Source organism: Borostomias antarcticus (genome assembly GCF_949987555.1).
Source record: "Borostomias antarcticus genome assembly, chromosome: 15".
In the NCBI taxonomy this organism is placed as follows: Eukaryota; Metazoa; Chordata; class Actinopteri; order Stomiiformes; family Stomiidae; genus Borostomias; species Borostomias antarcticus.
This window is the reverse complement of record NC_140248.1, coordinates 22,033,925-22,046,782: the sequence shown is the minus strand read 5'-3', so window position 1 is coordinate 22,046,782 and position 12,858 is coordinate 22,033,925. Positions and strand designations below refer to the sequence as shown.

The window sequence follows — 12,858 nt, the reverse complement described above, 5'->3', positions numbered from 1 at the left end:
GTTACGTGTGTTTAGGGGTGTGTGTAACAGGTATGGTGCTAAGTGTGTTTAGGGGTGTGTGTAACAGGTATGGTGCTAAGTGTGTTTAGGGGTGTGTGTGTAACAGGTATGGTGCTAAGTGTGTTTAGGGGTGTGTGTAACAGGTATGGTGCTAAGTGTGTTTAGGGGTGTGTGTAACAGGTATGGTGCTAAGTGTGTTTAGGGGTGTGTGTAACAGGTATGGTGCTAAGTGTGTTTAGGGGTGTGTGTAACAGGTATGGTGCTAAGTGTGTTTAGGGGTGTGTGTAACAGGTATGGTGCTAAGTGTGTTTAGGGGTGTGTGTAACAGGTATGGTGCTAAGTGTGTTCAAGGGTGTGTGTAGCAGCTATGGTGTTGAGTTAAGCGTGTTCAGGATATCTCAGCCCCTCACCAGCTTCGTAGTCCTTCATGGTCTCCTCCTGGAAATCCTTGAAGATGTCTGGCCTGAACTTCCTCTCCAGGCCGTAGCTGTAGTACCTGAACAGGCACTCCAGACCGTACCTGAACACACGGTGGAAATCAGGCCTGTTCTCCACAAAGTACCTTGATGCGTCTTCAATTCAGAGTCATCCCTGTTGCAGGCTATACTGCCTCCCAAAGTACCAGGGTATAATGGCCTTAAGGAAATCTATATCAGGGAGAATCCTCCTCATTCAATCAATCAATCAATCAATCAATCAAGTTGGATTTATATATAGCGCCCTTCATTATACCCAGAGCGCTTTACAGAGTCCAGTATTCATTCAGACACAGTCATACCGGTGGTGGTCAGATACATCTGTAGCCACAGCTGCCCTGGGGCAGACTGACAGAAGCGTGGCTGCCAATCAGCGCCTACGGCCCCTCCGACCACCACCAACATTCATTCACATTCATTCCCTACCTCTCCTCTCTCCCTCCTCTCCCTCCCTCTCTTCCTCCTCTCCCTCCCTCCCTCCTCCTCCTCACCTGTATCCCTCCTTGCCATCCTCCACCACTAGCTGGCGGAACTCCTCGTACATCTTCCTGTTGAAGTGATCCCGCAGGAAGAACGACCAGAAGCGGAACAGCGTGTTCATCTCCTGTGATTGGCCGATGCCCAGCCGCTTGCGCTCTGTGGTAGGTTGGGTGAGACAGTTGAAAGGTCATGTAGACATTGTGACATCATAGGCATCCTCAGCTAAGCGACAGATGCAAATCTGTGAATAGGAGTTGGCTGACGATGGCTTTGGGGCAACATTGGTGTGCAAAGTGATTGTTTTAAAGGCCAAAGGTGCTATTGTGGTGAATGTTTCAGTGTGTTCTGTGTGTGTGTGTCTCTGTGTAATCCTACCGTTTAAGCAGCGTCGGCGGTACTTATGGTAAACGTGTTGCGTGAAGCCGTTCTCCTTGAGCAGCTCGTGGGAGGGGTGCTGGAACTTGGGAAGGGACTGGGGGGTGCAGCCGAAGTTCCCCAGGGCCGGGGTGCCCTCGGACGGGCTAGCGTTGGAGCTGGACCAGGAGAGAGGACTCATTAACACCACTTACGGTGCCAGATGCATTCCAAAAAGATTTGTTTTCTACTCCAACAAAATGAGAATGAGATGTCTTAAATAAAGCCAGAGGGGTGAATCATACAGTCCAGCAGTGTTCATTTTGACAAAAATGAAAACTATGACAAAAACTATTTGTTAACAACCTTTATTTAGTTATCGCCACAAGGTACGATAACAAAATAAAAACTGATTTATGATGACAAATACTTTGCCTTACACTAACTTAAACCCGTTTGATTTTAGTCTTCTAAACCTCCTGTAGTCTACTAAATCTACAGTAGATTTAGTCGACTAAAATCTTAATGCTATTCAGCCAACTAAAACTAGACAAACAATTCAAATAACAAAAAAATGACAAAAACTAAATAGCATTTTAGTCAAAATACTATGACTAAACCCAAATCAAAATTAGCAATTTCTTAATCGAAATTAAGAGTCCAGTCCAGTCCAGTCCAGTCCAGTCCAGTCCAGTCTCCTACCTGACAGAGGCTGTGCGGGACCGGTGCTCTCGTGAGTCCATGACCCAGCCCACGTGGCACTCCATAGGGGGGTTGGAGCTGTGTCTGGTCTTCCTCTTCCTGGGGGTCTGGTGGTGGTGGGGGGGCAGAAACAGGGGCGTTAGCTTAGCTTAGCCACAATGCTACAACTCAGAAGACAGCCTCCCCGTAGCCAGCTGGCCGGCCCAAGGCTAGAACCCCCAGAAAACACACAAAACTGCTCTAAGGTTGAAATGGCGTCCGGTTTCCTGACCTTGGCGTCGACAGGCCGGCTCTCCTTCACCACGGGGTAGAAGCGTGGCGTCATGGTGGGGTCCTTCCTGTGCGGGGTGCGGGGCGTGCGGGGGGTCCGGGCGCTGCGGTAGTTGGGCGAGTCTGGCACGGTGGTGGGGAGGGAGCGGGCTATCGTGGAGGGCTCAGGGGCGCCAAACAGCTTGTTAGCCAGGGCATCTGTGGGGACTGGGGAAGGTAGGGATCTCAATAACACGGCCATTTTCACTGAGGTCTATTCAGGATATGGTGAGTGAGTGTGTGGGTGTGTGTGTGTGTGTGTGTGTGTGTGTGGGGGGGGGGGGGAGAGGGTCTCTCTGGTGTGTGTGTATGAATGTGAGAGTGTGTGTGTGTGTGTGTGTGTGTGAGAGAGTGTATGTGAGAGTGTGTGTGTGTGTGAGTGAGTGAATGTTTGAGAGTGTGTGTGTGTGTGTGAGAGAGAGTGTATGTGAGAGTGTGTGTGTGTGAGTGAGTGAATGTGTGAGTGTGTGTGTGTGTGTGTGTGTGTGTGTGTGAGTGAGTGAATGTGTGAGTGTGTGTGTGTGTGTGAGAGAGTGTGTGTGAGTGTGTGAGTGAGTGAATGTGTGAGTGTGTGTGTGTGTGTGTGTGTGTGTGAGTGAGTGAATGTGTGAGTGTGTGTGTGTGTGTGAGAGAGTGTGTGTGAGTGTGTGAGTGAGTGAATGTGTGAGTGTGTGTGTGTGTGTGTGTGTGTGTGTGTGTGTGTGTGTGTGTGTGAGAGTGTGTGTGTGTGTGTGAGTGAGTGAATGTTTGAGAGTGTGTGAGAGTGTGTGAGTGTGTGTGTGAGAGTGTACTCACTCTGCTGGGGCTTGGGGGGTCCGGGGGGGACCTCCTGGTTGGGGTCTACGGGGGGCTCCGGGGTCAGGCAGTCAAACTGCTCTCTGCTGATCAGGTGGACCTTCTTGAAGTTCTCCACCTCTTGCTGCAGAGAAAGAACCGACAGGCTGGTCAGACACACAGAACCGTCGGACGGACGAGACGCATTTCACACCATCACTGAACACACGGCGGTAGAAGCCACATATTCAGATGAAGCCAAAGTCAAGTTCAATCATTGGAATCCTAGAAATAGATCTGGCCTAGTCCTCCACTAAAACATATCTCCATGGAGATTCTCTACTGAAACGGCCATTGATTGGCAAACCGGCCCTGAATCAAACAGCCAGAGAGATTAGCATTGAAACCTCTCAATTGTTGCAGCAACAAACAAACAAAAATAATCTTCATTTCAGAAGTTACATCTGAAAGAATAAAGAAGCACTAGTAGAGAAAAGCTCCATCATCACCCCGGTTAAAACGGACCTTCTTTTAAAGAGCCTGGAGACTGACAGGCAGCAGCAGAAGATGGCCGCCCACAACACTTTACCCTTCAGCATCGTCCAACGACTCAACTGACCAGCAGACCACATCACACGGAGCTATATAACCTCCAGAGAACAGCCTGGACCTTCCACAACACTACGCTGACCAGTACAAACACAGCTAACTGACCAGTACACAAACAGCTAACTGACCAGTACACAAACAGCGAACTGACCAGTACACAAACAGCGAACTGACCAGTACACAAACAGCTAACTGACCAGTACACACACAGCTAACTGACCAGTACACACACAGCTAACTGACCAGTACACAAACAGCTAACTGACCAGTACACACACAGCTAACTGACCAGTACACAAACAGCGAACTGACCAGTACACAAACAGCTAACTGACCAGTACACACACAGCTAACTGACCAGTACACAAACAGCTAACTGACCAGTACACACACAGCTAACTGACCAGTACACACACAGCTAACTGACCAGTACACAAACAGCTAACTGACCAGTACACAAACAGCTAACCTCTCCACACCTACAACACCTAGTTCTGACGTTACGGAGGCAGTCTGGGTCTATAGGTGGCACGAGACCTACTAGCAACAATATCCTTAACCACCCCGAGGAAGACGACACCACAGATCCCTCGAAGTACAAAGACTAAACATTCCTTAACACACTACAGATAGAGCCTTAACATTCCCCAAGATACCTCCAACTAACCCTGACCCTCCAAGTACAAAAACTCAACATTCCTAAAAGGTCGAACTCAGCCTAAAAAGCTCAACTGTTAGTAGAACTCATCACCACACATCCTTCAACCTGAGAGGAACTACACTCACGTTTCCCGCCATCGTGAACCAAGTCACCACGGACCTGTGAAGATCCATGTTTGTCCCCCCTGAGAGCCGTCCACTCAGCCGTCAGGACGCGGCGCTGAGGGCGGGGTTTATTTATAAACAAGGCCCGGTGTTCTACACAGCGCTGGACGAGCGAGCACGTGAAGAAGACAAAGAGACGCCACAATAGAGGTCGGGAGAACACACACACAGCCGCACTGGCATTCTGGGGCCTCCCCTATCCAGAAGCATGGTCACACACACACACACACGTGCACACACACACGCACACACACGCGCCTTGGACAGAAACCTACATACAACACCTGGAACCTGTCAGAATAGTTAAGTTAATGTATCTGTGTGCTGTTGGTGATTGTGTAGTAATCAGGTGGCTATTCTTCCCATGGCATCTCATCACTGAACCACGCCAGACCTGAGGTGACTGGTGATTTCTATACTGCTCTCCTACCAGACCTGAGGTGACTGGTGATTTCTATACTGCTCTCCCACCAGACCTGAGGTGACTGGTGATTTCTATACTGCTCTCTCACAAGAACGGAGGTGACTGGTGATTTCTATACTGCTCTCCTACCAGACATGAGGTGACTGGTGATTTCTATACTGCTCTCCTACCAGACCTGAGGTGACTGGTGATTTCTATACTGCTCTGCTCTCCTGCTTGTCTTTCAATCTTCCTGCTTTCCTCCCCGTCTGAAGAAAGTGGAAAAAGATGTCAAAGCGAGAGCGGAGGACTGTCCTGCCCCCTCTTCTGTTTTAAAACCTAAATGGTGAATGGACTACACTTAAATAGCGCTTTTCCACCTTAGCAGCACTCAAAGCGCTTTACAATGGCCTCTCACTCACCCATTCACACACACTCACACACCAATGGCGGTAGCTGCCATGCAAGGTGCTAACCTGCTCATTGGGAGCAATTTGGGGTTAGGTGTCTTGCTCAAGGACACTTTGACATGTGGACAGTCGGAGCTGGGATTCGAACCACTGACCCTTCGATCATTGAACGACCCGCTCTACCAACTGAGCTACAGCCACCCCTATGCGAGTCCTGGGTCATTTACCCCAGCGGGGTGGAGAGACTGACCTTGATGGTGGCGTACTCGGGTTCGTACGTGTCGTCCCATAGGTCCTGCTCGTAGTAGTACAGTCCGTCGTTGATGACCTTGCCCAGCTCACTGGTCAGCTTGGAGCGCGACGTGTGCTGGCCGGTGCGGTCGCCGCCGGGGTGCTTCCGTAGGTATGGCGGCGTCTGCGTCACGATCAGGATCTTGTTGACGTCGTGGTCGTCGATCTCACAGTCCGAGTCCTCGTCTGACCAGTCGGTGAAGGTGTTCCGCCGGCCGTCCATCTGTGCCATCTCCTCGTCGAACATGAAGTCCAGCTCCTCGGGCTCCTCCGACTCTTCCTTATTGGCTGAGGCCGGGGTGGCGGCAGGGGCCGGGCCGGGCCCCGATTGGCTGGGCACGGGGGAACGAGCTTCCTCCTTCTGCTGCAACGAGGGGGTCTACATCAGTCAACGGCCAGGAATGGATGGATGGACAGAAATGGAGAGGGAGAGAAGGAGGTGAAGAGAGGGCATGGAGGTAAACCACACACACACAGGGAACCAACCATGGTTCGGTACAGGCCTGAGTCAAATAGTGTTTGAGGAGCATTTGATTATCTGATCAGTTTGCACGTTCAGTTCAGTTTGCATGTTCTACTGGTTTCAAAGCACCAGTAAGTATTGTACTAGGGGTGTAATGGTACACGTAATCGTACCGAACCGCTTCGGTCCAGGACTTTAGCCACGGTGCGGACATGTACCGAAGGTGCAGATGTACCAGGCTGGTTTTACGTGCCGAACATACTTCCGAGCTCCCACATGGTGGACTGCACATTTGTTTAGTCTCCTCCTTACACTATCCTTTCTGTATTTAAAATGGGTAAAATCCTATTTCATTGTAGAGCTGCAACGCGTTGATTCACTCGGCCCCTCTGTCAGTCCCTGGGTGAACTGTTTTTTTTTTGCTTCCCTCTGGAATATGTAGGGGTAGGATCTCTGTCCATCCCCCTTTTGCTCTCTGTAAAGCGCATTGTGTTGCCTCTGTGCATAAAATGTGCTAAAAAAATAAAGTTTGATTTGATTTGCCCCTCACTCAATAGCAATAGGCTCTGTGCACCAGCTCCACTACTTCCTGAAAGTCACTTGGCATCTTTATTTCCTGTCATATATGATTGGCTTAAGTGATTAATCAGGTGTGCGGAAGACCCAGCGCACACCTGATTAATCACTTAATCCAATCATATTGGACAGGAAATAAAGAAGCCAAGTGACTTTCAGGAAGTAGTGAAGCTGGTGCACAGAGCCTATTCTGACACACGCTGGACCCATCTGTAAACAGTCCCTCCTGCCCTCCTCTGTCATTCAGATGCAGTTAGTTAACTCTGATAAGATAGTAGGAGGCTATGTTTTTAACACAATATTGTCTGTATCCCAGAGACACAACTCTTCAAATAAATTATTATGCTGGAAATTCTAGCTAGCTACGTCATAGCTACTTAGTCATCATTAACTACTTAGCTAAGTTAGCTCAGATGGCATATGGCCCAGCTATAGTTATCTGGCTAGCCTAGCAGCTAACCACGGTGCATCATGCTAGCGTAGCTAGTTTGAATAAGACATTCTGTAGCAGCCGATAGTTAGCTTATACTGTGGTGGGGGACAAACGGCTCATCCCTCACAGTGAAGTAGGTGCTTCGGCGGCCGTGCACAGTAGCCTACAGTATGTGAACCAAGGTTAAGAACGCAGCATGATGAGTCCACAGGAAAATCCCTTATAATTAAGGTCAGTGAATATATGATGGAATGGTGCCATTGGAATTTTCCAGAAGCCATCAAATTTGATATTCACATTTGCTGCCATTTCAAATGGAGTTATCAATTTTGATGTGCAAGAAACATGTCTCATCACTAATGAACATTGAGTAGAGAGTGAGTAGACACCTGGTTCCCAACACAAGAGGGAGAGAGGGGGGGGCATAAGAGGCAAGTGATGTTTACAGAAGTTCATAATATTCAATAAACGACAAGCAATTTTACACTTTGCATTTTTTTCCTTTACTGTACCGAAAATGTACAAAACCACCGTACCGAATTGTGATTTTTGTGTACCATTACACCCCTATATTGAACAGTACATGCAAACAGAATCTGACTGATCCAGGATCAGTGACACAGAGTAAAGCCTTAAGTAATTATAAGTAAGTTGATCCCATCAAATATGACCAACTAATCTGATAGCAAAACCCATGATCAATTGGATACAAATTCAATACACCAAAGTATAGCCTATCAGTTTATTGTGTAATAAAACCCGGCCAAGTGGACTATTAGCATCACTCTAGTGGACCTGAAGTCCTCCTCACCTTGGGTCTGGCCGGGGACGGTCTGGGCCTCTTCTTGACCTCAATCCAGGACTCGGAGTCCAGGTCGGGCAGGCTGGCCGACAGACCCTTGGGCATGGTCTTCAGGTTGCTGGTGTCCTCCGCTGCCCTGGGCTGCACTGCCGTGGACGCCCGAGGAGATCCTGGAGCAGACAGGTGGTTAGATCATCTGGAGATAAGCCTGCAGCTCTGGCTAGGCTGGTTTGACCAGAGAGAGACTCGGCTGGTTTGACCAGAGAGAGACTAGGCTGGTTTGACCAGAGAGAGACTAAGCTGGTTTGACCAGAGAGAGACTCGGCTGGTTTGACCAGAGAGAGACTAGGCTGGTTTGACCAGAGAGAGACTCGGCTGGTTTGACCAGAGAGAGACTAGGATGGTTTGACCAGAGAGAGACACGGCTGGTTTGACCAGAGAGAGACACGGCTGGTTTGACCAGAGAGAGACTCGGCTGGTTTGACCAGAGAGAGACTAGGCTGGTTTGACCAGAGAGAGACTAGGCTGGTTTGACCAGAGAGAGACTAGGCTGGTTTGACCAGAGAGACACTAGGCTGGTTTGACCAGAGAGAGACTAGGCTGGTTTGACCAGAGAGAGACTAGGATGGTTTGACCAGAGAGAGACTAGGCTGGTTTGACCAGAGAGAGACTAGGCTGGTTTGACCAGAGAGAGACTAGGCTGGTTTGACCAGAGAGAGACTAGGATGGTTTGACCAGAGAGAGACTAGGCTGGTTTGACCAGAGAGAGACAAGCCTGGTTTGACCAGAGAGAGACTAGGCAGGTTTGACCAGAGAGAGACTAGGCAGATTTGACCAGAGAGAGACTAGGCTGGTTTGACCAGAGAGAGACTAGGCTGGTTTGACCAGAGAGAGACCAGGCTGGTTTGACCAGAGAGAGACTAAGCTGGTTTGACCAGAGAGAGACCAGGCTGGTTTGACCAGAGAGAGACTAGGCTGGTTTGACCAGAGAGAGACTAGGCTGGTTTGACCAGAGAGAGACTAGGATGGTTTGACCAGAGAGAGACTAAGCTGGTGTAGTTCAGATCACCTCCACAGACGAGGACTACTAAAGGAGGTTGAGACTGACTGGACTTCTAACCCTGTAGACTGGACTTCTGACCCTGTAGACTGGACTTCTGACCCTGTAGACTGGACTTCTGACCCTGTAGACTGGACTTCTGACCCTGTAGACTGGACTTCTAACCCTGTAGACTGGACTTCTAACCCTGTAGACTGGACTTCTAACCCTGTAGACTGGACTTCTAACCCTGTAGACTGGACTTCTAACCCATGCAGACTGGACTGAACGGACTTCTAACCCATGCAGACTGGACTGAACAGACTTCTAACCCTGTAGACTGGACTTCTAACCCTGTAGACTGGACTTCTAACCCTGTAGACTGGACTGACTGGACTTCTAACCCTGTAGACTGGACTTCTAACCCTGTAGACTGGACTTCTAACCCTGTAGACTGGACTGACTGGACTTCTAACCCTGTAGACTGGACTTCTAACCCTGTAGACTGGACTGAACGGACTTCTAACCCTGTAGACTGGACTGAACGGACTTCTAACCCTGTAGACTGGACTGAACGGACTTCTAACCCTGTAGACTGGACTTCTAACCCTGTAGACTGGACTGAACGGACTTCTAACCCTGTAGACTGGACTTCGAACCCATGCAGACTGGACTGAACGGACTTCTAACCCTGTAGACTGGACAGACTGGACAGAACCCTGGAATAGGGAAAAGATTAGATGACCTGTCTGACCTCCCCAGGATACCACCTCTAGGTATCACTAGGTAATGGTGACCGTGGTGATCATGGAGGCCTCTTACCCATCTGTGGCTCCACCATCTGCCTGGGCACGAACTCAGGGCAGTTGATGAGCTGGGAGAAGTCTGTCTGGGTGTGGTCGGCCATGGTCAGCCCTGGGAGGGGCCACTTCTCCGGCTCCACCTTCCGCCGGATCTTCATGTCGATGATCTCCACCTCCTTACTGTCCTTCAGAGCCTGAGGAGAGCAGGTTCACAAGCAAGGCCCCGTTTACACCCACACCTTCTCGTTTTAAAACGAACCCCACGTCTGTCCACACCAGCATATCAGCACCGTTTCATAACCAATCTCCGTCCATACTAGCGCGCCTGAAAAGACATATCACATACTCGCCACTGTAAGCAGAAAGCAGGTTGTCTAATCTGTGGTTGGTTGCAGAAAATACTACGGAGGAAGGATAGTAACGGAGGAAAGTAAGAGCAGAGGTTTCTTTGCTTGGATTGACGGTGAACTGGACGTCCAGTAATAAAAGGTGTTGATAGCCAAGATCTACCTCTACACACACACACACACACACACACACACACACACACACACACACACACACACACACACACACACACACACACACACACACACACACACACACACACACACACACACACACACACGCGCACACACACGCACACTCTCTCTCTCAAACACATCATCTTCAGGTCACCACTCAATTTAGAGTTGGCAAATATGCGCGCGTTGTGCACATGACGACTTTGACGACATTCATGAAACGGTACTTGCGGTCGGTGGCGGACTCTGAAGGGCAGCCTGGGTCGGAACATTTTAAGAGGCATCTGACTAGGGCTGTCTTCAACCAAAGAAAATCTTGACTGACGGGCATCATCATAATTTCCCCAGGCCTACATTTCCAAATTAGGCTGTTCATCATTAGTAACTAACTAGTAATTCGTATTCGGCATAAGTTATGGTATTTTATTAGAACATATTAATTTAGTATTTATGTAAGCCTGCTTCCCAGTAGGCCGCTTCCACTCCACTACTGCCCCCTGGACATCAAGCCTTCCATCTATCCCAATGATTTAAAGAAATTGAATTACATGCACTAGTAGTACATAATTTAATTTATTCATAATCATCTTTATTGTGGGCCTATAGTAATAATCCAAATCATAGCATCTAGTCTACGTAATGGCATGGCAAATGTGATCTGCACTTCCAAATTGAAAAATGTAGCCAACATGATACGATAACTAAATAAAAACTAAGACAAAATCTACTGATGATTTCGGCAACAAATAAAAACTAGACTAAAATGTTAAGGAGGACGATGTGGGAAGAGATCCAATCAGAATGCTGAGATGTCTGTGAAAGTTATGGCTCACACTGAGAAAACTTGAACACGGGCAAGGAAAGAGCGCATAGAAATGTAATTAAGTAGCTTTGTCCATCGGTCTAATAGATGTTTCCTGCAGGAGTATATGAGTTTGGAAATTCTAGAGTAATGACTAAATAATGCATTATATTTTAACTAAACCCATTCGATTTTAGTCGACTAAATCTACTGCAAATTTAGTCAACTAAAATCTTTATGCTATTCAGCCAACTAAAACTAGACAAACCAAAACAATTCAAATAACAAAAATTTGACTAAAACTAAATAGCATTTTTGTCAAAAGTCTATGACAAACTAAATCAAAATTTGATATTAAAATTAACACTGGAAGATCGGTGTAAATGTATCAAAAGTTATGCGTTTTGAAACCAAAACATTAGTGCAAACAAAAACGTACTAGTGTGAATGAAAACGTATTAGTGTTAACACAGCCTAAATGGAATGAGATCCCCGCTGTTCTTTAACACACGTCTGTCTGTTTTCTGTTATATGTTTGTTAAGTGTTTGTTATATATGTTGTTGTACACTGCTGTTGACTATTCACCACTGTGTTTGTGGGAGACTGGGCCCCCTACTAAAAGCTTTAAATAGCTTCCTTGGGGTGACCCTTTCATACATCCATGTACTGTACAAATTCATAAAGTATGCTCCATGATGATGTATGAATAAAACCAAACAAACAAAACAAACGTCCACGGACCCCTGAAGATCTGGGTTCTCGTCTCTCTCTTCCTGTGGCGTTCTTAATAACAACGGGGCAGGAACACTGCAACTCTCCTTATGAAAGAGACTCCTTTAGAAAGCTGATGAAGCGCACGGCGGTTCTGACCTCCAGGATGAGGTTGACGTCGGTGGTCAGCGCCTGGACCCGGTGGAAGCTGGCGATCAGAGGGATGGGGAGGAAGCCCTCCTCGTCCATCTTCCTCCTCAGGAAGAAGTCTCTCTCCAGGTTGTCCAGGCTGAAGTAGTACTCACTATGAGAGAGAGAGAGAGAGAGAGAGAGATAGAAACAGAGAGAGAGATAGAAACAGAGAGAGGGAGAGACAGACAGAGAGAAAGATAGACAGAGAGAGGAAGAGAGAGAGAGAGGCAGAGAGAGAGGGAGAACGATAGAAACAGAGAGAGAGAGAGACAGACAGAGAGAAAGATAGACAGAGAGAGGGAGAGAGAGAGAGAGAGGCAGAGAGAGAGGGAGAGAGAGAGAGAGACAGAGAAACAGAAAGAGAGAAACAGAGAGGGAGAGAGAGAGAGGGGGGGAGGGAGAAAAATCAATCACAGACTGAATATTGGGCAACACGTTTAGGTATCATGACAATTCAAACATTGTCAATTCAATACCACGAGTTGTGTACCCTTCAAATCAAATAGGCTAAAACTAAAATGATGATTCGATAAGTTAAATGCCCAGAATATGTTTCTAGACATGTCAGGCCAAATGGAGGTCTGGGAGCTGTAGTCCTCACATCTGTCTCTTGATGTAGTCCTTGAGCAGGTCCTGATCCGCGGAGAACAGGTCGTTGCTGCTCATGTTGTCATAGTAGTAGGTGACCGTGCTGTTGAACTTCTGGCCGTAGGCGCCGTCCTTCCCGTCGTAGTTCTTGTAGCCGTAGTGGTAGTCATAGTGACCTGGGATGGAGGGATGGAGTATAAAAAAAGATTTCACTCACTGAGCTATCAGAGAATTCTACCACTCCAAGTGCTGTGGCACTGTTAGAACTGACTGTGGCATTAAGAGATTGTG

The 12,858-nt window shown here is 48.0% G+C and overlaps 1 protein-coding gene across 2 annotated transcripts in view; it reads right to left on the bottom strand.

Annotated features, from left to right (window-relative positions):
- The window catches only part of larp1 (La ribonucleoprotein 1, translational regulator), a 61,927-nt gene that overhangs the window by 5,824 nt on the left and 43,245 nt on the right, over positions 1 to 12,858 (bottom strand). For both annotated transcript variants that reach the window (XM_084449951.1, XM_084449952.1), the window contains 11 exons: positions 12,581 to 12,743; positions 11,947 to 12,091; positions 9,769 to 9,943; positions 7,917 to 8,077; positions 5,593 to 6,012; positions 3,117 to 3,240; positions 2,284 to 2,489; positions 2,013 to 2,119; positions 1,332 to 1,489; positions 968 to 1,112; positions 411 to 520 (listed from right to left, as the gene is read on the bottom strand). In XM_084449951.1, coding sequence (XP_084306077.1) covers positions 411 to 520; positions 968 to 1,112; positions 1,332 to 1,489; positions 2,013 to 2,119; positions 2,284 to 2,489; positions 3,117 to 3,240; positions 5,593 to 6,012; positions 7,917 to 8,077; positions 9,769 to 9,943; positions 11,947 to 12,091; positions 12,581 to 12,743 — 1,914 coding nt within the window. The remainder of the gene's footprint in view (positions 1 to 410; positions 521 to 967; positions 1,113 to 1,331; positions 1,490 to 2,012; positions 2,120 to 2,283; positions 2,490 to 3,116; positions 3,241 to 5,592; positions 6,013 to 7,916; positions 8,078 to 9,768; positions 9,944 to 11,946; positions 12,092 to 12,580; positions 12,744 to 12,858) is intronic.